General features: G+C 32.5%; 2 protein-coding genes and 1 long non-coding RNA gene across 8 annotated transcripts in view; 1 reads left to right on the top strand and 2 right to left on the bottom strand.

Annotated features, from left to right (window-relative positions):
* Window positions 1-3,049: 3,049 nt before the first annotated feature.
* LOC118201290 (protein phosphatase 1 regulatory subunit 14C-like) overlaps window positions 3,050-27,971 on the bottom strand; it is a 186,338-nt gene continuing 161,416 nt past the window's right edge. For all 6 annotated transcript variants that reach the window (XM_085814814.1, XM_085814791.1, XM_085814794.1 and 3 more), the window contains exons 3-5: window positions 12,562-12,651; window positions 12,313-12,354; window positions 3,050-3,638 (exon numbers count right to left, since the gene is read on the bottom strand). In XM_085814814.1, coding sequence (XP_085670940.1) covers window positions 3,597-3,638; window positions 12,313-12,354; window positions 12,562-12,651 — 174 coding nt within the window. In that variant the 3' untranslated portion in view covers window positions 3,050-3,596. The remainder of the gene's footprint in view (window positions 3,639-12,312; window positions 12,355-12,561; window positions 12,652-27,971) is intronic.
* On the bottom strand, window positions 18,766-19,412 carry LOC118201289 (succinate dehydrogenase assembly factor 2-A, mitochondrial-like). Its single transcript, XM_035373366.2, has one exon. It carries the CDS (start codon window positions 19,373-19,375, stop codon window positions 18,923-18,925), a length of 453 nt encoding a protein of 150 aa, XP_035229257.1. The 5' UTR covers window positions 19,376-19,412; the 3' UTR covers window positions 18,766-18,922.
* LOC146999090 (uncharacterized) overlaps window positions 21,465-27,971 on the top strand; it is a 41,425-nt gene continuing 34,918 nt past the window's right edge. The window contains exons 1-2 of the long non-coding RNA XR_015040649.1: window positions 21,465-21,588; window positions 21,669-21,737. This is a non-coding gene — a long non-coding RNA (uncharacterized LOC146999090). The remainder of the gene's footprint in view (window positions 21,589-21,668; window positions 21,738-27,971) is intronic.

Genomic DNA, 27,971 nt, shown 5'->3' with positions numbered 1-27,971 from the left:
AACCCAGAGAAGAGGAAATCGTGGAAACCACTTAGCAATGCTTCAAATTTTGCAACCAAGCCATTCATGGAAATAAAATCATGTTGTATATAGGGTGGAATCTGCTTGGTGTTATGTATTGAGTTGCTCAACTGAAAGAAAACAATGACTGGTGCTCTCTACCAAACACAGCTGATGAGATTGAGCCGAACACTCAAGAAGAAGCATACCCACTACCATGGCAAATACGAGAAAATTATTCTCCTGCATGATAATGCTCACCCACATGTTGTGGCACTGGTTAAAACATACGTGAAAACACTGAAATAGGAAGTTTTACCCACCTGCCGTATTCACCTGACATTGCTCCTTTTGATTACTACTTGTTTTGATTGTGACGTATAGCCTGTATCAGCAGCGCTTTGCATCATATGGAGATACCAAAAAACAGGCCGATTCGTAGATAGTCGCAAAAGATGAAACATTCTTCCAACACAGTATCCATATGCTGCCAGAAAGATAAGAAAACATAGTGGCTAGTGATGGACAATACTTCGAATAAACATAATGTATCGTTCTAGCATAATAAATGCCCAAATTTTATTTAAAAAAAAAAGGCAGGGACTTTTTTATACTCCCAATATAAACAATAGTGTTATTATAACATAATGCAGAATACATTTTTCTTTGATTAATTAGTCTTTCTGTATCTTGATTTTCTGAGACCTATAAAGCAAATATAGAATTGAAATAAATTATAACTTAATATATATGCTACCTTTAACATACAGAGTGCATTATTTAAATAATTAAGAGTTTCATATCTGACCTTTCACCTAGATAATAAAAGTGTTGTTTTAAATGTTGAAGAGCTTCAATATAAAAATGGGAATGAAGAAAATAAATGTGTAAAATTATGATACATACTAATGTTATTTATCTATGTAGCTTCCTTATTAAAATTGATGTTAACCGCTTCCCTTACAAATTTTTTTGAAAAAAATTGCAAATCATCATCACATTTTTTATTTTATTATTAAATACAACAAAATAAAACAAATCAAAATATGTGGGTTTTAAGTTGAATTTTTAATTTTTTGAAGGTGTAAAAGCATTTATTTTTAATATTAGTTTACTATCCTGAGTTATCTCGGGCAAACGAAAAAAAGTTAAATATTAATCTTTGTATGATAGTTTTTGAAACAAGGGACAACACAGAGTGATACCTGACATTCTGCACTGGTATCTGGTCTCTTTTCTTACTGGCTTACCGCTGGAATCTCTTTCACGGGAGCACAGAGTACACTGTCTCGTTGGATTTGATTTCCCCCCCCCCAACCTTTTCATAATCACTATCTGAAAAATCATCGCTTTCGCTATCTTCCATCATCGCCATTATTTTATTTTTTTCCAACGCATGCATCCTTCTTTATACATTACTAATCCACAAGCCAACGTATACTATACAATAGGGAAACACGCGACCAGTCCCTCCAAAAGAACCGCGCAACCAACAAAATTTGGCAAACTGCCAATCAAAGCTGAATATTTCCTTTCATTTCCTCCAGACCGAGTAAAACCGTGATAAAAGAAATCATACTAACAAATTCTGCTTCGCCCGAGTTTTCTCGGGATAATAATTAACTGCAATATATACAAACCCGAGATAACTCGGGATAATCAGGGAAGCGGTTAACTATTGTTCTAGAAACTTGCTCTTGGGCCATTTAAGACATTTTGTTACATCTAAGGGAGATTATAGGCTTTAATCTCTGACTTTCTGATCATGGATATCTCTTTGCCCTTGATATTTCTTATACTGTTAGTTAACCATTTTGGCCATATGTGGCCTTCCATTTGAAGAAATCCAATAATGTAATTAGCATCATGTAAGGTGGAAGCATCAGTTTCACTAGGTCACTTTACACAAACACAGTATAAGAAGAATGGGTACAAATATAGGTATAAGTAATTGGCCATCAAAATTTCACCATAAGTGTACAGGTATAGTCCTGCTGCAATAACTCTGCAGCTTCATCCCACATTTTGAGAGAGAATACCCTAGACAGTGTGAGGGTCTTCCACCCCTCTTTCCCTATCACTTGAGATAACTTTTGACTCACCATACATTTTGAGTACCTCCTCGCCACACAGGCACTATACGTTTACAAATATACATGCCTTATCCAGGATTTGAACCCGGGCTCATCAATGCTGCAGTCAGAATCATTAACCACTGTATTGTATAGGCAGCAACAAGAATGGTAATATGATGAACCACCAAGTCTGATGGTAGAATATAACATACATATTTCTTTTTTCTTTCTGATATATCAAGGTTCTTTCTTTAAGATAACCATATCAATTGGAGAGTGGGAACTGGGTCACTGATTATTTTTTAGGGCAGTGATATTATGAGTCCAGGGATATAAATGAATACATCTTCATCTATCATTCTGATTGCATGAAAAGGCAAGGAAAATATATATTTCTTACATTTTGTTTTTTTAATTTATGGAGCATTTTCCCCCTTAGTAATGAATGAATTTCATAAAATTCACACAATTTCCTGTTTTCTGAGCAGCTTCTGTTATAAAGCAACGCAAAGATACTGGCATTATTTAAATTCATATTGGTACAAATAATAGCTCTAAGAATGAGACTAATGTCAGTCAACTGGTTCAGAAGATATGGGAATATTTTGCCTTTATTATTTAATAATAGACATTATCTATTTCTAGGCCCATTTAAGTAATTCTAAAAAATTATAATATTCAGAATTTAATTATATGTATGTTATTTAATTGTCTTCATAAACTTGAGTTGATATTTTGAACAGTTTAGTGCTTTATGCTTAATTATTATATTATGTAAATTATTTATTGTATAATTTATTGTTTTATTGCAATTTCTATTTACATTTTTTTAAATTTATAAATACTATTGAAGATATTTAAAGTATAAGTATTTTGATTAAATCTTTGAATTTTAAAATTAACTGCATCACAAACTTTCTTGTGTGTAAAATTTTATAGGAATTTTCCAAGTTATATAATGGAAAAGAAATATGCACATTATAAATGATACTTTATTTCAAATGACATACTCCTTATCATACACAAAAGATCATGATAATGAATTCTTTTAACACAAAATCTACAAATAAATAGGTATAATCTGCATTCTACAACTAAATACATCAATCATACAGTAATAAAACATATCCTATCACCATTATTTTATACAGTTTCTGAAGAGAGTGTATTCAAAAACAGGGAAAGAAAAAAGGATATGAATGCTGCATTTCTACACAAAGTAAATTTTCAGAAGTGTTACTCTCTCCATTTTTTTTTTTTTTTTAATTGTCGTAGACCCTCTCACTACACAGAAACTTGGAAGATTTCAAAACAATGTAAAAAATATGTATGTTAGAATATGAATGCAGTATTTTTTTAATGTGTATAATTTTCCGAATTTTCAATTTTTAACAATGTTGATGACAACATAAATAACACATATGAAGATGAGTATTCAAAGTGCATGTTGTATTTATGTGAGATGAGAGTTATCTTCATGACAGCGGCATAGTGAAAACATCCAGTTCATGTTTCAGATCTTCACAATGTTTTTGCCCTTTGAAGTAATTCACTGATGAATTTCTGCAAAAGAAGTAAACAGTTATTTTCAGGCATATACATATTTTGAGTCAAGTACTACTAAAATTAGCTGTTTTCGTGTAAACCACATATCTCTTAAATGCTTAGTATATGAAAATTACATTAAGGCTATTGATCACATTACTTTGAACTTTTGTGTTAAAATAAAACATATTCACTTAGTTTATGCAAAAACATTTTTTTTTATCCGGCGCTGAATTTGCTGTCCTTATTCAGCCAGTGCAAGCGATCAAGCGGTACAATGTTGCAGGGTGATCAGCGACTTCATGCACTGAGTAGAGCTTATTTGTTGGTGAGCTTTGTTGGCTACCGACATACAAGCCCTGCCTGTGCGTGACAAAGCTCGTGGTCGCGAATGTTAATACTGTCAGTCCCGCGGACCAATGCCAGTCCAAGGCTGGCCACACAGATTTTGTGTAGGACTAAAGAATGTCCAGTATTTTTAAATGAGACAGATTCCTAGAGTATAGTGTGTACATGCATAAATTTTTGATATTTTCACAATTAATTTTTTTAAAGCTGACGTATTAAAAAAATGCTGAAATCATACAAAAAGTGTATAAATTTCAAGCTACATCAAGATTTTGTCAGTTACAGTAAGTAAATATCAGTGGCATGCTGCAGTTTTTTCTAAAGAGGATTATGTATGAAGAAAAATTATAAATCTATCCAAAATGATTGTGCATGGATGGTGGTGGTCATCTTAGGTGAAATTCAATATTGTTGCATAATCGAGAAAATATTGTTAAGAATTTTATTATTATTGTCTATTTTTCAAAAGTGTGTTTTTGTTTTATTATTGTGTGAAGTTGTAACTATATGTCTTTTCTTGTGTGGCAACAACGCTTCTGTAATTCTTCAATTTGAACTTTTGGATGTGTGCCAAGTTTGATGGCGTAATGCTCTGGTGAGAGCGTCGATTGATTGTGTAGATGAAACATGTTGTTTCAGAACGTTATTTCTTTAAAATATGTAAAATAAATGTTTTGTTTTCTGAACTCGGATTATGCAAACGTTATTTAGTTTCAACATAAAAGTTTGGCGTCCGTTTGACAGGACGTTTGTGTGATTTCGAGTAGTTTTGATTTAGGCGTTTTGTTAAAATGGAGTTGTTAAAGGCAAAACGTAAAAGTGAACGTACTTCGTTTACGTTAACTACGAAGATTGTGGAAGAAGAATTGCCTACTTGTACGGATCCTGAGAGATTGCAAGTGTTGTTGGGGCAACTAATTGACAAATTTGAACGCTTGGACAGTACTCAAAGCAGTGTTTTAGAACAAACCAAGGAAGCTGATTTCGAGAATGAATTTAATACGGCTGAAGGATACAGAGATTCCTTTATAGCTTTAAAGGTGAAACTTCAGAATAAAATTGGACAATTGAATTCGATGAATGTTACTACAGATATGGCTTCAGTTTCGATTTCGGATCCTAAAAAAAATAAAAACAGGAAGTTCAAACTTCCTAAACTTGAACTGAAAAAATTTTCTGGAGATGCAGAGAATTTTTAGGCTTTTGGAGCCAATTCTCCAAAATTCATGAAGATGCGGATATTGTGCCGGAAGATAAATTTTTGTACTTAGTGCAAAGAGCAGTACCTGGCTCAAAGGCAGCTCAACTTTTGAACAGTTTTCCTGTTACCGCCGCGAATTATCCTAAAGCTATCGAGCAGCTGAAAGAAAGATTTGGTAGAGAAGACCTTCTGGTGCAGATCTATGTAAGAGATTTGCTTGGGCTTGTTACAAAGAATGCTACAACAGGCAGAACGGCGTCGGACTTAGGAGTACTTTATGATAGTATAGAAAGTAAATTACGAGCGCTGGAAAGCTTAGGACGCACCAAGGAAAAGTTTGCTGATTTCTTGGGACCTTTAGTGGAGTCGTGCCTACCTGAGAATATTCTACGTGCCTGGGAGCGGAGTCGAACTTCTGAACAGGGACAGGAAAAGAGTTCTGAAAGAACGCTTGAAAAACTAATGTGTTTTTTAAGGCATGAAGTAGAATCGGAAGAAATGATTAGATTAGCACAATCAGGACTTACTCATTCTGTTAAGCCTCTTAATAAAAATGTTATTTCAGGTAATTCAGATTTAGCAACAGCTGCCGCGCTGGTAAGTACAAATGAAACCAGTAAAGGTAAGCAAAATGTTTGTATATTTTGTGGTAAGCCTCATATGAGTGCTAAGTGTTTTAAAGCTGAAAATATGAGCTTAAATGAAAAGAGGCAACTTGTACAAAAGAAAGGTGTTTGTTTTTCATGTTTAAGAATTGGCCATTTAAAAAACCAATGTAAAGCCAATATTAAATGCCCCATTTGCAGTTGTGATCATATAAAATTTATGTGTCCTCAGAATGTTAGTTCTATAAAACAAAATGACTCTAAGTTGGATGTTTCCCTTTCTAATAACAGTAAGAGCGAGAAAGTTTATTTGCAAACTTTATGTGTTCTAATTAAAGTTAAAGATCGAGAGAGAAAAATTAGAATTCTCTTGGATTCGGGATCCCAACGATCATACGTTGGGGAGAAAATTATGAAGCGAATGAAGGCTGATCCTATTCGACAGGAGAAAGTAATTCATGGTTTGTTTGGGGGGAGGGAAACTGCGCCTGTAACCCATTCTGTTTTTGCTATTGACATAAGCAGTTTAGATAACACTTTTAGGTGTTGTTTTGAAGCTTTTTCTGAAAAAAAGATATGTGAATTTGTTCCAACAATCAAGAATGCTCAGATTATAGAGAAATTGAAAAGCAGGAAAATTGAGGTCAGTGACACATTTTGCGAGGAAAGTGAAATTGATTTATTGATAGGTGCAGATGTCATTGGTAAACTGTTAACTGACGAATACCTAGAATTACCCTCTGGTTTAACTGCAGTCAAAACAAAACTGGGTTGGACGGTTATGGGTAAAGAAAAGGATACTGTCAGAGATAATGCCCTAATAAGTCTTTCCTTACATGTAAATAATGCTTCTTTGAAATCTTTATGGGAGCTTGAAGTTTTGGGTATTTCCGACCCGGCGGAAAATAGTAAAACGAAAAATCTTCATTGCGACTATGAGATTGATTTTCAGAATAAATTATCTATTCGGCCCGATGGTAGATATGAATTAGAATTACCCTGGAAACGCGAATCTACCAATTTATCAGATAATAAAAGCATTGCTTTGACACGTCATCAAAAAATGATAAAGAGGCCAAAAGAAAATAATTCTTTGAAGGAATATCAAGAAGTGTTTAGAGAGTGGGAAAATTTAAATATTATAGAAAAGGTTCCGGAAAAGGAATTAAACAATAAATGCCACTTTTTACCACACAGACCGGTTATTAAGATGAATAGTGAAAGCACTAAGGTAAGACCCGTTTTTGATGCTTCATCTTGTGAAAAGGGAAAACCATCTTTGAATCAGTGTTTATTGAAAGGACCTAATTTAATAGAATTAGTCCCTGATATTTTAGACAGAATGAGATTTTTTCCTATTGGTCTGAGTGCAGACATAGAGAAAGCATTCTTGCAGTTAGGAATTTCTCCGAAGGATAGAGATTACTTGCGATTTTTCTATCCAAGTGATGAGGGAGAAATAGTGTATAGGCACTGCAGAGTAGTTTTTGGGGTTTCCTGCAGCCCTTATCTACTAGGTACGTCTATTAAATATCTCTTGAATAATTGTCCATCTGACTTTTTAGATGTGGCTGACAAATTAAAAAATTCGTTCTATGTAGATAATTGTATTACGGGTGTTTACAATATTGAGAAACAAGAGGATTTAATTCAAAAGGCCAAAAGTCTTATGTCGAGAGGCAGATTTAATTTAAGGGGATGGGAGAGCAATGTTGCTTCCAAATATATTACAAAACATTCTGGGGACACACCTCTTTTAGGAATATTGTGGAATTTAGACAATGATACTTTAAGGTGTAATATAAATGTAAATATGATAACTTGTGATACTAAGGTAACAAAATTCTTTCTAATAGATTAATAATAACAATAAATAGATTCTGTCTATTGTACAATCAATTTTTGATCCAATTGGAATACTTGCACCAATAACTCTGCTTCCAAAACTTTTGTTACAAGAAACATGGAAGTTGAAATTTTCTTGGGACGAGGTATTGCCTCATGATTTTGTAAGTAAATTTTTTGTGTGGTTATCTGATATACTTTTGTTGAAAAATGTGGCAATACCCCGATTCATTGGAACCTTTGCAACAGTTGAATTGCATGTATTTGTCGATGCCTGCAAATATGCTTATGCAGGATGTATTTTCGCGAGAAGTGTTGATTCATGCAGTGTAAAAATTACTCTCTTAAGAGCAAAATCTAGAGTAGCTCCTATTAAGAATTTGACGATTCCTAGATTGGAATTAATGTCCTGTTGCATTGGATCCCGATTACTATATTCTGTTTGTAAAGCTCTTAATGATTTTGATATAAATGTAACTTTGTGGTGTGATTCCACAGTCGCATTATGGTGGATCAGAAATCCTGGTAATTGGTCAAACTTTGTAAGCAATCGTGCTAAAGAAATTACTAAGTTGACAAAACCTGAATCATGGAGGCATGTGCCTGGTAATATGAACCCAGCAGATGTGTTATCTCGAGGTTGCTCTGCTAAACAAATGATTAACTCGGAGTGGTTTAAAAGACCTCTCTGGCTAAGAGAAAGCCCTGAATTTTGGCCTACCAATATTGTTTGTCAGCCGAGCGAAGCTGACTTGGAAAAGAGGAAGGTAAAACTTATTAATGTTAACTTTTCAGAGGATACCACTCCTTGGTATGCAAAAAGAGTTTCTGATTATGAAAAAATGATTCGTGTAACCGGTTGGGTGTTACGTTTTATTTCTAACTGTAGGAAGAAGTCAAATTTGTGTAAAGAATCTAAACTAACTGTTGCTGAAATCATAAATTCCGAAAAAGTTTTGATTCGGTTGGTTCAAAGCTCAAATTTCCCTGACATTGGAGCTCTTAATCCACTTGATGTATTCATTGATAATGAAAAAATTATAAGAGTTAAAACTAGAATATTGGAACGCAAAGACAATTCTGAATTTTTAACACCAATTTTGTTACCGAGTAAATGTATCTTTACTACATTGTTAATTGAGTCAGTTCATAAGAAACATTGTCATGCTGGAACTCAAATGCTTCAATCTATTTTAAGAGAAAGATTCTGGATACTAAAACAATGTAAAACTGTGCGTAATGTGTTAAAAGGGTGTGTAATATGTCAACGATATAAAGCGAAACCGATGTCTTGCGAAGTGACTCATCTTCCTGAAGATCGCGTAGGAGATTATAGGGCTTTTGAAATTTTGGGAGTAGATTTAGCTGGCCCATTGTTTTTGAAAAACGGTAAGAAGGTTTGGATGGCACTCTTCACATGCGCTGTGTACAGGGCAATCCATCTAGAACTGGTGACTTCGTTATCAACAGAATCTTTTCTTTTGGCTTTAAGACGATTCATAGCCAGACGTGGCAGACCACGAACCATTTATTCTGACAATGGGACTAACTTCCGAGGAACGTATAACGAAATGTCTAAACTTAACTGGGACATAATAGAGAATGAGGCAAAAATAAAGAGAATAGTATGGAAATTCAATCCACCAACAGCCTCCTGGTGGGGAGGTTGGTGGGAACGGCTAGTTCGCATGGTTAAAGAACTTTTAAGACGTTCTTTGGGAAAATCGGTTTTATCTTATGAAGAACTGGAAACCTTAATTTGCGATTGTGAGTCGGTAATTAATTCTCGACCTTTAACATATATTTCGGAGAACTCTGAAGATGCTATCCCTTTAACTCCGTCAATGTTTTTAATTGAAAATTGTACTTCGAATGTAGCAGATATAGATAAAATTGACTCTCAGCATTTTTTTAGAAGAATTAAATACCGCACAAAACTTCTTAAAGATTTAAGGAACCGTTTCCGAAAAGAATATTTGGGGCAATTAATAATGAAACAACCACAAAATAAAGTAACCCGGTTGCCTAAAATTGGGGAGATAGTCTTAATAGGCGATGATTTCAAAAAACGCTTGTATTGGCCTTTGGGTAAAATTATAGAGAAAATTCCTGGTCGGGATGGCAAAGTTCGAACAGTTAAACTAAAAACTCAGAATGGGATTTTCATAAGGCCCGTTCAGCGTATTTATCCACTAGAGATACAACTAAGTGAAAATTATTTAGTTGAAGAGCCTAACGTTAACGACGATAAGAAAAACGATCAGACTGACGTACAGCATATAAAACAGAAATTTACGTCGTCAGGACGGCTTGTTAAGAAGCCTAATGTACTAGACCTTTTTAATAGGATAACATACGTTTTTGAGTCGTTTGCCACTGACTCAAAAAGGGGGGAGGATGTTGCATAATCGAGAAAATATTGTTAAGAATTTTATTATTACTATTTTTATTATTATTGTCTATTTTTCAAAAGTGTGTTTTTGTTTTATTATTGTGTGAAGTTGTAACTATATGTCTTTTCTTGTGTGGCAACAACGCTTCTGTAATTCTTCAATTTGAACTTTTGGATGTGTGCCAAGTTTGATGGCGTAATGCTCTGGTGAGAGCGTCGATTGATTGTGTAGATGAAACATGTTGTTTCAGAACGTTATTTCTTTAAAATATGTAAAATAAATGTTTTGTTTTCTGAACTCGGATTATGCAAACGTTATTTAGTTTCAACAATTATTGTTTATTTATGTTCTTGGAAATACTGGTCACTTTCCGAAGTGTAGTATCTTAAGTGGTTGTCATAGAAGGTTTACTGTACTTTGAATACAAAGACTAATTACATAATTTGAAGGCTAATGAACACAATGTTTAATATACTCAGATATATTTATGAAATGAAAATCAGACAAAAAAGGAAAGTCAAAGCAATCATACCATCATAAACATTTTTTTTAATCTGATGGTTGTCATAATAAATAATTAGTTCAAAAAGAGCACAAGACCAGTAAAATAGATTATTTCTTAACTGTATTATTAACCATTTTGAAATTATATAATATTCCACTTTGATAATGTTTTATGCTTGTATATCCAGAGTAAATCTACCTTTTATCTTTTTTTTTTAAATATATGTGTGTGTATTTTAAAAATATATTATCCCAAAGAATATCATAGAAAAGTGATTGAGACCATAGGGTTGCAACAGCGGCAGCTGATGTGCATGTTGTAATAAAAACAGCTTCAGAGGTTGCTACAAAATTATGTCTTGATTCAAGACTACCTTTTCTAGCACTTCCCTCTCCATAGTTTAAACTTGAAATTACTGCATTCAATATATTTTTGCTTTGAATTCTCTCATGTACGATAATAATGCTTTCGTGAAAGCAAACTAAAATGTAGCACTAAATTTTTAATTAATTTTGCTTGTGAGAATCGCAAGGAATAAGTTTCTTATGAGCTAGTGCCAGTAATTAATAGTATGTCTATGGGAGCAAATGAAAGTTAGGTAGTCCTTCTTGGCACTGAGCCAATGCTATTCCTGCCTTTCACATGAATATTAGATAAAAATATTTTTGAAAGTATTGATGCATAAATTGCTAGAGGATTATGTGACAGTGCTAGAGGATGCAATGTTAATTGTAAAATATTAGGGGATTAGCATAGTCTCTGTTGATGGCATGCTACTGTAAATATATAGCTTTAATCAAAACATCTGGTTTACAGTCGGATTAGATGAATAAATGAATATTAATCTGGCACATATAGTATCTGATTTAAAAGTCTAGCAATTTTGGGAATATCTAAAAATGAAAATAAATCAAAATATGAATTTTTTTTCAAATTTAATTGCATATTTGTATGATTATAGCACCATTCTCTTTATAAAAGTTCGATCTTCTTTAAGCTATACAGGACCAGCCCGTACGTTGTTGTAATTTTTTTACTAATAGCAGACCGCTATTTATTTTATTTTGATTTTGATTTTAATTTTACATTGCTCAGAGTTGCAATTGCTTTTAACATCCTAATATGTTTTTCAGCGGACGCGTCGGGAAAAAGGAACAGAGCAGTGAAGCTCCAAAAAAGATTTATTTGGAAATATTAATGTTCTTTTATAACATTTTTTTCGCATTAAACAAGAGCTTCAATGGTCTGTTTCGGCGAAATGCGTAATGGTATTTAACCTAGTTCGACACTCGGTTTTTTCCCCCTTGAAAAGCCAATTGAGGGTACGACGAGTGGGTTAATTTACCATTTCCGCTATGTAATTATTGTATTTTGTTTTGTTGCAATTTATGTTTTCATTTTAATTTTTACATTTTATGTATTGGCATTTTTTCAGTCTATATTTTTTATATGTATTTACTTTTCATGTATATTTTTTTTCCGTCAATCTATTTTTCATGTGAGTTAACTTTTCACATATCACAATGGTCAGATTAATTTTATCGTGCATTAGCATGTCTTCCAGCATTAATTTTGGCAGTTTTTTCGCGTGTTTCCAGTTTTTCCAAACAAATTTCTTCTTAGTTTATATTTTAGTAATACAGCGTTAAAATATTTCGTGGAGCTACGGCTCATGGTAACTTTTTAGCAAGATCGCTACAATGTTTCTACCTACTACTATTATATATATATGTATATATATATATATGAATGCTTAACTCCTAGGTTTCTTTATTTTAAATCAGAAAAATCATACCTCCACATTTTCTTGTGACTTTTTGGCTCCTATCACTTTTCCCTGGAAGTACAAATATACTTTTATTAAGTGTTACTTTCTGTATGGAACAATAGTATAACTAATGATAATTCATTATTAAGAGATCTAACTTATCATTAGATGAAATACTAATGGTCTAATAATTATAAACATTTTGACCTAAAGCTAACAACTTTTGATTATGTAAAACATGTTTTTTAATGGTATAGGAAAGAAAATCTTACTTACACCTAACCATGCTTTCCTGTTAAAATCTCCTTCTATATCCAATAGTTCATCCAAATCTATTTCTACTTCATATGTTTGTGAATCTTCATCCTGATATCAAAGGGAAGTTTTATTAATTAGTAGCATTAAATAAAATTAGTTTACTTCGGTGTATAATTTAAAAGAAATTAGGCATATCTGCCATTTTCACAAAGAAATAAGAGAAAAAACGTAGCATTAAAACAGAAAGAAACAGTAATATTACCTGCTATCTGTGAAAATTTCTGTAATGTTACTGTTAAAGGAATTAATTTCCTTTGCATATGAAAACATTCTATTTCCAAAAGACTACTATTAGACAATAAATATGATACAAAGAAGCCGGTACTTTTTCGTTTTGCAGGCGCAGGCGATAAAGTCACCAATAATGGTACAACTGATGCCAAAAGGTATATCCTCGCTGGTAACCTTTTATGCCTCATTTTCAAAACAAGTTGCAGCCATTTCTTACCACATTGATTATTTCTTTCAATACTGGCATACAATTACATAGAATGTTTACCAGATAGTTCCATTTTTATGCCCTAAGGTCATTCGCAGTAATTAAGTCAATTAGGATGCAATCACATCACTCACCCGAAAATAGTATAGAAAAGGCAAAGTCAAGGGTTAAATTCACCAATTCTGATGAGAATGCATTAGCGAAGTTAAGCACTGTGGTTTTACATTATTTCTGAGTAAGCTATTCGTACGAATTGAAATAATTCTTGCATTTAAACTTGTATTCCAAATTAAGATTTAACTCGAAATTAATGTAGATAATTACTGAGAGAATTAGATTTTCGCAGTGCAGTGTATGTGAGATGAGATCACTTGGGATCACGTGATAAGAACCGGCGAATCAGGATGTTGAACCATGAAAGCATAGTAAATTCTTAATTTAATGTCTTTTTACAAATTTATTGTCATTATTTATTGGCTTTTTACAATATTTTGAGCAATATTAAAATGTTTATGCCTTTAAAAGAAAAAATCTTGGAACTAACATTTGTTAACATATTTTATGTGTATACTGTATGTTGCCGGCAATAAAGTCTGCTTGGCGAGATTTGCGCCTGCGAAATGGAAAAGTACCAAGAAGCCATATCAGTGACATTATTTATGGTAGGGTCATTAAGAGAATAAAGGCTGACTGTAGTCATTTCACCAAACATCATGTATAGGCTTTGGAGATAGCTCCATGCTGATGAAGATATTTAATGGCAATTATGGTTAAGATTGCCTGTTTGTCTTAATTATGGCTATGTGCACAATAAGATTTGTGTATAACTATTAAGTGAATTATGCTATTCAACCGAGACAAGAAAATACATTTGTTGAGGGACTTGTCAACAGAATTAGGAATCACTGTATGTAGTCAGTTTATCATTACTACATCAATTCAGCCTACTTGCAAACAAGCTTCACTGTACGAATTTCCTTAACTTAAGCACATGCACACACACTATGCAGCATGTTGTATGAACATTTTTCTTAATTATTAAATGGGGTGACATACTTTTTACTGATGACTTCCTTTTCAGCTTAAACTATAGGAACAAGTGCATGTACATTTGACAAGCTGTAGGAACATATTACAATAGCATGTTCCTACCACTCAAGAAATACTTATGGAAATGAAAGAACCCTTGTTTCATGTAAAATCATCTAATTCATGTAAACCTTTCTGCCTGGCCAGCCATACTGTAACAGCAGATTAAGACAGTCATCTTGCATATGTTATGCCTGCCTACCTACCTTCATCCATCAATTTTCCGTCACAATTAACACTGAATGCATAGAAACAAATTATTTCTATTATTCTTCATTATGTGAAAATTCTCCTAACGTCCAAAGTCTTACCTGCTCTGTCTAGAAGAGTTTGTCAATTAAACTAGTCAGTACCTTTTAATTTTTTCATTTTATTTCATGTCTTCTGATTCATTATAGTTAAATGTGATATCAGAGGAAATATAGAATCATTTGTTAGTCAGACAACTGAATTCAAAAGGCCTTGATAGCAGATACAATGCAGATTGTTGTGGTTTTTTAAGTGGCTTTAAATTTCATTAATAGAGATGCCTTAATATTATTAATTCAAAAGAAAATTATTATGTACTGTTAGATAAAGACTGAAACTTTTACTTGGGTTTAACCATTCAAGATAAATTTTTAAGCAGTATCTTGCAAGCATCTGTTGTATATCACTGGTTCATTCAAGATTTTTGTGTAGAAGAAATAGACAGAATTTAATTGTTTGTACTATACTGCCCCCATATCTGTGTATTCAATATATACAGTTCAGTATAACAGAAAAAAAAGGGGGGGATTGCAGGAAGGTTCAAAATGAAACTGAAGTGACAACAGTCTGTAATATAGCCAAAATACAGCAGCTCAAAACATCCACTCATTTTAGGTTGATGATACAGAAATAATTATGGAATATGCATTTCCATATTACAATCCCTCAAGCTCTAAGCTTACATTCCCAATTTGATGTTTATAAATATATTAATAGGATGGTTATCAGTTTCCAGAAAATATTTGTCTTTTTAAAATTTCTTTTATGCTTGCCTTTTAGCATTCATCCTATTCTCATTATTAACATGCTATTTAACTCCTGTTAAAGTTCTTATTTAACTCAATAAGAGTTTCAGAATTAATAATAGCAATGTTGTAAAAGCTTGAAAAGTACTAGTTTGCTGTAGAGCTAGGAAATTAATTCTTTCTTCTGCAGTCTTTTGAAACAGTATATTCTTGATTAGAGAGATTACCTCCTTGGAAAAGCAGAATAAAAACTATAGTAATAAAATTATTTTAACATAAAAGTTAGTATCAGTTAAAGATATTTTAGAAAAAACTTTTAAAAAACTAATATTGTTAATTTTATATGGATTAAATTAATTTTTACATGGAATCAACAATAATAATAATACCATAATTATTATTGATTCCATGTAAAAGGCTGACTTTTCAACAGTGGCCTAGCTAGGGTGGGACAGGGACAGATGTCCCCATGGGTGGCAAACTGATGTTACAAAATTTTAGAATGAAATGCTTTTCATTCTTGGAACCCAGAAAGGGACGAAATATCCCCAGGCGCTGAAAACCCTAGCTACGCCTCTGCTTTTCAAGGGGTATTATTTATTCAAAATACAAAAACACCAACAATTAAGGGTATCTGATTGTGTTTTGTATTGCTTGTCTGCTTGAGGGTAAAATTCATTTTAATATAATCTAATGTAATATTTCAACTTAATTAAGTTTAATTTTACTTTCAAAAATGAGAAAAATACCCCGACATGATCCTATTCCTAAGAAGAAAAAAAAAAAAAAAAAAGGATTGCAAAATATTGGATAATAGCAGGGTAAAATATGCCCAAACTAAAAATTAAATATGAAATTTACATCTTTCACTGCATCGTCATCAGGGGGTTGGTGCAATGAGAAAAGTAAATTAGTAAAACAGCCTGTTTTTGAAATGAAAAAGACACAAAGTTTATGTATATCTATATAACACGTAATGTTCGAAAAATAAACCCCATAAACGTTTTGCGAAAATCTGAACTAATAATGATTTGCGACTTTCAAACTTTATTTTCTCTTACCGTAATGTTCGAAAAGTAAACAGAAAATTTCCCTTTTCCTCCTTCAGGAAAATTCCCTGTGTGGGTTGCAACAATTATCAGGGTTACCATATTCTGGCGCACGTACGCTCACTTCCGATGTAAACAAATCCGCAATTTTGCCAAGTGCCGGTTATGGAAACATCCCCACATCTCTTGCTCATTTCTCGCAGATTAAGTTAAAATGTTAGAATCCCTTACCTTCCAAAGTATGAAAAAGCGTATACATTGTATTCTCTCAAGAATGCTTTATTGCTATTTTGTTTGATATTAAAAATAGTATACTTGTATATAATTTATCAATTGAAATTACAGTATTTATATATGTTACATGAATACCTATTTTATGTAGTGCTTGTTATTATCTGTAGATATGGGGGACTCTGTTGTAGTTCTAGTGTTCAGTGACATATATTTTTTTTAGTGTCAAAGGTAATTTTAATGCTTAAAATGTGTGTACACCAAAGACATGAGGGTTTTAGAGATTACAGATATAAATTTTTTGTAAATTCAAGTTAAGTATACAACAATTTGGTTCTTGTCGACTTCAGAAACAGTTTCTGTATATAGCCATATGATACCAATATGTCACTTACAACAAAATATCTTCCACATACAGCAACCATCCAGTCTAGCAGCTGTGTTGTATTAATCTTTCTTCCATTTTGTTTATTATAACATTATATTTTCAACACTGACTTTTATTCAAAATTTAGTTTTTATTTTTAATGTCCAGCTATTAATTTAGTTAAGGAAGTTGCCAGAGACAGATAAAAAGTTTGTAGTGATCAAGCATATAAATTTGGATTTTAAAGTATATCCAATCTAATGAGCATTACATGTAACAAACCATAATACATTCAGTGATTTTGTAGGTCTTATAATTGATACAGGTAACCTGTCCATCAAACTAAAGCAGCAGTTCTAAATGCCCAAGTGTTCAAAGGTGTGACAAGGAAGGAGTTACAGCTAAATATAATCAGTACATAAAACATAGTAGCTATCCATACAATAAACTCTAAATGTTGTCAAAGGCAATCTTCCAGTTAAATAATTTCATCTGATAATTTACAGTAAATATCATTGGTAAAAGTCCACAATTGGGTGCCCCTTGCTTTTTTGCCAATTCCTTTTTTAAGCCAAGAATGGTGCCAGGAAGGCAAAATTTCAAGTTGGCCGCTATACAAAATAAGAATTGCACAAACTCGTCCATGTACACATCAATCTGTTTTCATTTCAAAAATGGGGAAGCTAAAACAATTTAATTTACAAACAATAACAAAATTTAGAACTATCATGGTATCCAGAAATAGGGTTTCATCGTCAAAACTGAATAAAATTTGTCGCTAATCGAAGGAGCACCCAGTTCTACACTACAGCCACATCATTTTCTGTTTTTTGTTTTGTTTTTTTTAAATTATAATCTCACAGTCTAACCAAATGCAATAAAGAAATTATGCATAGCCATTTCCTTATGAACATACATACACTTTAAATGCAAAACTTAAGGCTAATAATTGAGTGATATTATAAGTTTCAAATAGTCTTATTTCTGTATCTGCTTAATAGAACAAAATTCTAAACAACATCTCAACAATGTATACTTATACTGTCCAGCTTGAGCAAGAGCGGCACCATTCAAGATGACACAGCTTATGATGGAATGTCAATGACAAGTGTGTTAATGGACATCAAGATCTAAACCCATCACCTAATCTTTTGCAAACTGTATCCTTGGATATCACAGGATCCCTACAAGTTGACAAATCGATGATGGCGTAAATTTTGGGGCAGATGTGGTAGCTCTTCTGACTACACAATCTTTCCAAGCCACTGGTTCCAACAATGAAGCAATATGATGACCATATTGCTTCATTAAAACAGGCTGGCCGATCCACCTGTTTGACCAACTGGCCTTCTCTAGCCCTATGATGCAACCCTTCTCAAAGTCTACCAACTGTTCGTTATACCATCAAGTATGTCCTACAGGCACCTTTCGTTACAATGTCATGTATCCAAGGCGTCAGCATATGATTGCAAACACTCATCACTTGCCACACCTGCCCTTTTGCATTCTACCAGCTGTGCATTTTAGATGCATGTTGTATTACTCAACAATGCTAAATGGTGCTGCAAGTTTAATATTTACACAACTCGTCAAACCACATTTGCATGCCACGTTTCAAAGTTGCGGCTCAATTTTTTCTTGGTGGATATATTACCAATCATTACTGCAATTATGTACTGTTCAGTTACATCTCAAACACTACAGTTAAAATATATAAACAAATTTTGATTGGAATTTTGCAACGTGAAAGGACAAATTCTAATTACAAAACCAGTCATTTGTATCTGACGCCCAAAGGGAAATCACACAAATAAAGAATTCATGAATGAATTTAGATCATTACACAAATTTGTACTGCACCCAACATCAAATCTCGGGAGAATATTCTTAATTTCAGAAAGAATGAACTGCATTTAAACGTATAAAATTCTGCTAAAAATGAGAACTACATTTCAGAAGCAAAACGAATATCATTCAAGGAAAATAAAGTAATCAAACCAACAAACTTTTAATATAACTTTCTTATACATAAGGTAGATGTCCGAACATTTCATTGAAATTTCTTTCAAGGTTATTGCATTTTTTTGAAAAGCTGTATGTTAACAATATAAGTTTCTACTAATCATGTATAATTTATCTACTTCGATGTTCAATAAAGGTCCGGTTGCTGATAACGAGTTTCCCTTAATTCATTTTTGACATGTCTTTGGAGTAATTCCATCACTTCATTTTTAAATTCTTTCGGAGTTTCTTTAATGCCTGTAGCCCAGTAATACAGATCCCAATCATTGGAAGGCAAGTTTATAAGTTGATCATACATTTTCAGCTGCTGATCACTGAATTTACTTAAATATTTTGCCGCAAATGTACTAAGAATTAAGCCATTTTCCAACATTCCGCGTTTACGACTCTGATACAACAGCCTTGCTCTCATATCAGTTATGCTTTCATTTACTCGCACTATGTAAGGGTTAGGGCCGTTTTCAGACATAGATATTGTAGAATACATTCGAGACGTATATGATGTGCATGGTGTACGAGAAGCTGAAGTACTTGTAATACGAAATATTCTTGAAATGTTATTTACGAACAAACGCAACATTTTGAAAAACTGATTCACACAGCTTCAATGTTTTGTAATTACAGATAAAAGTTGAGTAACATACGTCCTGAACCATAAAGTTTTATTTTCTTGTGTAAGGAAAATAAAATATTACATCTGAAAAGCCTTCTCCAATCTTCACTTTTCTTCTACACGTAATTTTAATTTTATGAGTAACGTTTTATAACAACAAAAAATTTTATCCGTACCCCCCCACACGTACTCACTTGCTCAGCTGTCTTGTCACCGCCAAGTAGAATAATACCATGAGAAGTAAAACAAAATTGAAGAATTTTTGTAAGCCTTACTTTAGCAGTGTTTCTCCCATATATAAAGATATATATTTCCCATATATGAAAAATAAAAAGCATACGTTGAAAAATATTCTTTAAATGTTTTGGATTTACTATGTAATGAGTGATATTGATATTAATCACATGGTGTTGTAGGCTTATTATAGATTAAGTATTTTCCCATTGTGTTAGTAATTTAGCCCTAAGGCGTTGACAATTTTTTAGAATCACGCTAATTATCGTGCTGATGTGGCGAGAGCAAAACTGCCGTGTGGGCCTGTACAATACCGACTCTGTAGTAGAGTCGGTTTGGGTCTGTAGTACTTGTGGCGCCATCTGAGAAGTGCTAGTAACGTGAACACCATTTTGAAAAACAATGAAGGTGCAGTTAAAAATGATGATGAGTAAACTTACTTTTACTCCAGTCCACAAAGACCATTTTTCTTGTGAAGTGGCTACTGATTTCAGCAGAGTCACTAAGTTGTGTGTTCACCAGTTTGATTTGGTGTGTATAGTTCGTGGTCTTTTAACAATATTCTGAATGGTTGGGTTGTAGTGTGTTGTTTTTGACAGATATTTAAATTCAGAGTTCATCATTAAAAAAAAAATATGAGAACACGTGAGCAGGTAGTCATGAATTTTCATGATTTTTAATTCTTTATGAATTTATGATAACACGTCGAACAATTATTAATTTAGAAGTCAAACAACAAAAATCACTGTACCTTATCTCGTTCATTTGTGCTTTGGCAGCTGTGGATGTTGGTTCTGTAAAACCATCGGAACTATTTCTGTTAACAATTTGCAAATAAAACGCTGATTTTTGTTGTTTGACTTCTAAATTTTTATTAATTTGTTTATTACTAACTGAAGCGCATTATTATTCGAAGAATTATTTTGGAAAACACCCATATTTTTCCACCTGGTCTTATCTACAGTGGTCTAGACCGGCGTTGTATACGTTAGTACTGGTCTAATAAGCGAAAGATAAGAGTTTTCGTTTCACCACACAGCTAAGTTTAGATTTTTATCGAATTAAGGGTCATGAGAGATGGATTTGCTTTCTTTATGGCATGGTTGACATGTTCTTTGAAAACAAGTTTTTGATCAAAGTAACTCCAATGCATTGTAAAAGAGAACTTCAGCTTTATTAATAGTGATATGTTTATAAACAGGAAATACTTTAAGCATCTGAAAAGGAGGAAGTTGCTTTTAGAAAAGTTGATTTTTTAAGTCTCCACAAGCTACATCAGTGAGTTACAATGTTTACTGCCATTTTAAGTAAGTGCGAAACTTTTTGTGGATTTATTGATTTGGTAAGAATCACCCTGTCATCTGCGTATTTTGCAATTTTTGAGTTGAGTAGTTGCAGCGGGTCATTTATACAAATGTTGAACAGTGTGGTAGAAGATCCAAGAATTGACCCCTGGGGCACACTTGCATTCATCCTCTTTCTATTTCAGAGACTATTTCCAGTACAACTCTGAAATGTTCTGTTTTTAAAATATGAGGAAATGATATTTATGAAATTAATAGATCAATTCCTTTTAGTTTTGTAACGAGACGGACATGCCATATGCGGTCAAATGCCCACTAAGTGAAGAATCCATGCCGCTGCAGAGATCATTTGAATGAAGGAAACAACTATATATACTTAGTGACGTTAACAACTTGATGAATAGTGCAATGTCCTCTTCGGAAACCGTACTATGTCTCGTTGAGTGTATGTGTTCCCTCAAGGTACCAAATAAGGCAAGTATGTAGTATCTTCTCATATACGTTGCCCATGTTTATAAGTAGGCTAACTGATCTGTAACTCGAGGTCTCTTTCAGGTGCTTTCTTGGTTTCAGGAAATTACGATGGCATGTGCCCAGTCATTAAGGAAATAACTGAGTTGCGGGTTTGCATTAATAACATAGGTGAGAAGAATTAAATACTTTCATCGAAGTTCCTTAAGAGCAAGATTACTGATAAGGTCATACCCCTGTTCTTTTTTCAGATTAAAACTTTTAAGGATGTCTTTGATTTCATTGGGAGATGTGGACAAGGAATAGCTACAGCTTTTCATGTAAGTTTTCGTGGAAGCTTTTATTCTCTTTTCTCATGTTAAACAAAGTAATCATAGTAGAACATTTTTATTGGTAAGATCAAGTGCAAAATACTTAAGTGAATGGTGTAGAAAAATTTAATTAAAACATTTTTAAAGTTATCATTTTAGTGTCAGTTTTAACAGTATTGTAAATTTACGAAGATATTTGAATGCATTTGGTTGTATTATTTTTACGCGCTGTTATAATATTTTTATTGCTTTATTTATTTATTTGTTGTGTCAGAGTTCATAAATCTAGGGTTTATTTTTTATGTATATTTAATTTTGTGTCACATGCTTTATATTTAAGTTTTTATTTCTTGCATAGAATTCTGCATCTTACAATTCTGAATCCAATAACATTTAAATGTTATGTTAACTAACTCAACTAGAATCCAGGATATAGGCAGAAATCCTTCTGATGGGTTTTAGCGACAGACAGTTTTTGCGGCTAAGTTGACCATTTTCGGAAAGTTTGGGAAAAACACATTTTCAAAGCTCTAGATGGAATTTTTCCCGAAGCTTCTAGAAAGCCTGGCAACACCATATAAATAAGCTTTGACAGCCAACGATCAGTCAGTTGTGTTTGGCAGTTCTGAGTGGCTTTACAATGAATGCGGTTCAAAGAGAATTTGCTGAACTGGGTTTTACAGTTTACTTTGCGAGTTATGGCCCTTAATTTATATTTTTTCTCGTATGTTCAGGAGGATTTACTGAATACATATATTCTCCTTGAATTATTCACAAATATTTATTTTGCTATATATTATTATTAATTGCAATAAATTGTCAGTTTCTTTCTGATCATCTAGAGCGATTATTTTAACAGATTGTGCGCAACGTTCGTAACAATTGGAAATGGAAGTTTCCACCACAACGGATTTAATTTTTAAGATTATAAATACGAATTGTCGAAAGTTTAGCCGTTAAGATATCTGAATTGTTCTTTTATTCACACTAACATTGGTATAAATAAAATATTATTCACTCAATTCTGTTTTTAACTCGATAGACAGCCCTTTCCGAAAAAAAAGTATTCAGAAAATTATAAAATTCATATAAAAATTAGAAGATTGGTTATAGGCATGAAAATTATTAGTTCAAAAAAGTCTTATGAAAGTATTTCATTCAACTTTGTCGTTTAAACCATGACAACCCCTCCCCTCAATTTTTTAAACCTGAAAAGGCAAATGAATGTATACCTAAAATAAATTGTCCTTTATATAGAAAATAATATGTTACTAATTCAAGCTGTGCAAAATAATCTGAGTTATGTTTATTAATTATACGTTATTTATTGTCACTCTATCCCGCTTCGTTCTAAATGAATAAGTTTTTGTGGACACTATGCATGTGCACTTTTCCTGCCATACTTCCCATTCATAATTGCTTTAGTTTGCAAAATACGGTTAAGCAACTAAATTAAATAGGGCTTTTATAAATATAAATAAAAAGATATTCTTATTGATTTAAAAAAATAAAAAAGACGAAAAACATTTTGCAGTTTTCATTTGGAAAACTTAAATGTTCAATATGTGTGTTTTTGAAGTCAAAATTGCTTCAAAAAATATGAAGTGACATCTTTATGCTATGAATAAATATAAATTATAAGAAATTTGAGCAGAAATATTTACTAAAACTTAAATTTAGATGAAAATCTTTAAAAAGAAGCCATTTGAACCTCTCTACATATTACGTTCTTCTTCTGCAGCTTTTATACTGAAAGGTACACTGCACAAAAAAAAGGGGGGGACAGTTCTATAGCTCTACTGGGCCGATTGACGAAACTTAACTTTCGTTTTTCATGTCTCGAAAGCGCGACTTCGGATATGTATTAGATTTATATATAGCTTCGTTCTAATATCCGCATTTTGACATAAAATCGGACTTTTTCTGATATGACTAGCCAATGTTTTTTTCATATATCAATTGTAGGACTCAAATTATGCCAAACTACGAAGTTTTGTAAAAATCGCACGAGTATTTTTTAAAAAAATTAGCTCTCAAAATTTTAGCTCCTCAATGTTAATTGAATTTGATATACTATTTTTATATCCAATACAATTTATATTAATATCTCTTTTTAAATTAAACTTACTTGATTCCTTCTTCCAGAATTAAAAATGTATTCTTGATCTAAATATAATTCGCCCATTTTTTATGATTTATTTTTCAAATTTGTATTTTTAAATATTTTTTATAAATTTTTCGAAAAAATTTTTGTTTTATAACCTATCAAGTTTTTAACATCATCTTAAAGTAGATGTATTTCTAGGCACACCTGCAAAAAATTAAAGTTTTTATTCAAAATTTCGTACGATATACGTGAATTTACATATTGGGGTGTTTGGAAATTTGGCATATTCGTTACAAGTGATAATAATTCCAAATGTGGTTTACACATTTTATTAAAATTACTTGAAAGTAATGAACGTGATCCTTTTTCCGCTCGTGTAGAATGAAAAAAAGGAAAAGAAAATAGATTGCTATAAATTAAGAAGTTCGCCAAAGGAATTATTATTGGCGAAAGCTGAAAAAAATGCTCCAAGATAAATTTTTTAATTTTTCTGTAAATTTCGCACTAAATTTTACAAAATTTAATATTGTGGCATAACTTGAGTCGCAGAATCAAAATATAGGGAAAAAAATTGGCATGTCATTTCAGAAAAAGTCCGGTTTTGTATCAAAATACCTATATTAAAACTATGCTACCTATAAATCTAATATACATTTTAAGTCGCGCTTTCGAGACATGGAAAATGCAATTTGAATTTCGTCAATCGGCCCAGTAGAACAGAAGATATAAAACTGGCCCCCCTTTTTTTTAACAGTGTACATATTTTCTTTTGCTATGTTCATGTGATTTACTTTTAAAAGTTTACATATTGAAATTTTCATCAAATTAAAAGTTTTAGTCAGTTGAAGGACACTGCAAAAGATTTTATCTATTAAAAAGGGGTCGCTAGTACAAAAGATTAAGAAATGCGCTCTTCCAAAAAAATAAATAAATAAAAGGAAGACACAGAAAGAGATCACAAGTTATTTTAGAAAAAATACATTTCGTTTTCTGTTTTACGATGGATCTGTCGTAAAACAGAAAACGAAATGTTCAATATTAATGACTTGAACACACTACATTTGGCACCTTATGTAGTATATCAATAACTCAACAAGTTAGACAATGGTTCACTTTTAAAATTATCTTATTTTTGTTAATACCATTATTAGACAATTTCAGAATGCAATGCATATTGTCCTCTTAATTTTTTTCCATATGATGTAAATTTCATCAAATGTTTATTCAGATTAAGTTAAAAATAGGTCCACCTGCTAAAAGATAATTGGGTATTATCTTTCTTTTTCATCTGAATGAAATCTGTGATTTTTCCTTTAAGAACAGTTGAATTTCCTGTCTTTTATATACAATGAAATTTACTCTGTTATAAGAACAATAGGTATTGTTTGCCGCAGTTGAATATTCGTTACAAGAATTTATAAATATTGCAAACATTGCTTAGTAAAAATATGTTTTCTTCATGAAAGGAGAAAGAGAAATACTTAAATTCTGTTTTAAAACGAAAAAGCACAAAATGCAAAAGGCAACAGTTTTTCATTTTGCATGTCTCTGAATGTATTTAACTCTATTATTAAAGCTTACATGAATACTTTAAGTTTAGTGGTTTTCATCGAGGGCAGAAATCAATCTTGTAAAAAATCTATATATACCAGATAAGCTATGCTGCATGTTCCAACAAGATACAAATATTTCAACGATTTACATACATTTAGTTGTGCTTAAGAAATTAATTATACCAGAAGGAGAATCTTCCTTTAAAATTCAGCTAATGAATTTATTAACGTCAGTTTTAAAATACTTATTATATGCATAAGTTTTGCAAGTCTTCAGCCATAATACTGAAAAACGTACATAGCTTCGTTTTCATGTAACTTGACACGTGTATGCTTATTATGAAAATTGTCACAAATATAAATAAATTAATCATGAAATAAAATTACTTCAAAAAGCTGCAACTCACGATATGATGAAAGGACAGACATAGAAAACTATTTATTTTTCTAATACGTAAGGAGGAAAACCAAGAAATGACTTTTGTTAACATAAATTTCATTCAAAAATGCTTCTCATTTGGAAGCTTTATACTACAGAATTTTAGCATCAAGCAGTAAAGTATGTATTTTTAAATAATTACACATTATTTACATTAGTTAAAAATCTGCATAATAAGCCCCTAAACTGAAATATATGTAGAATGGTTTTGCATTGTGGTCTGATTAGCATTTTATCTAATTTCTTATGTATAAAAAAATCATTATACAGAGGAAGCAAATTATTTATCAAATAGAAATCTTAAACTTAAGATTTAGAAATATATTGAAGTAAAGTTATACATATTAATTCAGATAAAACGGCAACTCTAAATGTGCTAAAGTGTTTGAAATTTAAGTGCTAAAATTAAAATTTAATAAGTGAAATAGTAATAACTGGCTGGTCCGCTTATATCTAGATTTATTTCTTTCCATATGACCATGTCAATATCGGTCGAAAATCGAGGTAATGTTGACTGTCTTTTCCATCGTTACGGTATTTCGCATCACGAATTCTTATTAATTGACCAAACTGTTAACAATGATATTATTTGGCTGCTTAGCAGCGCTGAGAAACAATTCATGAAAAATGAAATGATTGTGACAAACCCATGAATTTTGCACCATGGTAATGCATCTGCAGAAAATGCTATTGTTCATGAATTTTTCAACTAGCATTTAAAAAAATATGACCCCATATTCACCTTATCATGGCATGTGAAATTTTCTTGTTTCCATGGCTAAAACTGGTGTTTGGTCATTAGAGTCTACTGATGCAATCAAAAAAAGAAAGAAAGAAAGAAAAAAATTCGTTGCGAGTGCTGAAGGGATTTTACGGAAACGAACTAATATGTGTTTCGAAGCTAGGAGAATTTTTAAGCATAAATACATTGCAGTCGGAGAGAAATACTTTAAAGGAAATGTAATAAATGCTGATCAATAAATTGAAATTTTCTACTTTATGAACTCATTTCCACTACTTTATTAACTTGTTGATAACAGCAGTATTCTGAGTATCCACTTAAAACTCTGTATAGCACTGGTAATCTTTGTCTAAAGAACCCGCCAATTTTAGAAAACGTGATCTTTATTTCTCTCCTATTTTCGATCTTATTTAATGCAATACAGGGTAAAGTCCCGGACCCATTTTGATGTTTAATAACTCATAAATTAATAACATAAATGGTTAGATAGACTCAAAAAGTTTCATGACCCTTGTCAATGAACTTCCACGTGTGCCCCCTTCGTCGCACGGAGAATATCAAGTCGATATTTAATTTCACGCCAGGTACCGGCAAGCATGTCCGCATCCACAGAGGCTATTGCGGTTGTAATTCTGGCTTTTAGGTCATCAATGTTCGACACTCTCCTCCTGTAAACGTTGTCCTTTACAAATCCTTAAAGGAAAAAGACCAGCGGCGTTATGTCAGATGATCTGGGTGGCCAAGGAATTGGACCTCCTCGCCCAATCCATCTTCCTGTAAAATGGTCATTCAAAGAACTACGAACGATGGTACCTCAATGAGGTGGTGCACCATCTTGCTGCAAAAAGACATGTGGCTGAAGCTCTTCTAGTTGTGGAAATACGAAGTTTTCCAACATGTCTAAGTATACGACTGATGAGACCGTCTTTTCTGTAAAAAAGAAAGGCCCAATGAACTCGGTCGTGCATTAGTTCACACCACACATTAACCTTTGGGGAATCCCTTTGTGCCTCGCGGTATTCATGGATATTCATGGAGGTTTTCAGATCCCCATATGCGCACATTATGGCAATTAACAATGCCAGAAAGATGAAAGGATGCTTCGTCGGAGACCATTATGCGCTTCAGAAATTCAGCATCATCTTCTATCCTCCTTAGCATGTCTGTTGCAAAGGCCATCCTCCTAGGCCTATCGTCCGGTTCCAAAACTTGAACAATTTGAACTTTGTATGCATTCTTAATTTTTTCTTAATAACCTTGTACACCGTCGAAATTGGCATATCCAATTCTCTTGCCGCTGATCTCACAGATCTTCTAGGATTGTGTAAAAATGTCTCTCTGACACGTTCAACGTCAAAATCACTTGTGCAGAGACGTCCGGAACGTTTCTTGTCTGCGATGC

The sequence above is a fragment of the Stegodyphus dumicola genome, chromosome 1, assembly GCF_044657685.1.
Source record: "Stegodyphus dumicola isolate Sdum_Otavi_A_Nest chromosome 1, ASM4465768v1".
Taxonomy (NCBI): Eukaryota; Metazoa; Arthropoda; class Arachnida; order Araneae; family Eresidae; genus Stegodyphus; species Stegodyphus dumicola.
The sequence above is the reverse complement of the archived record's forward strand: the minus strand, read 5'-3'. Positions and strand labels throughout refer to the sequence as shown.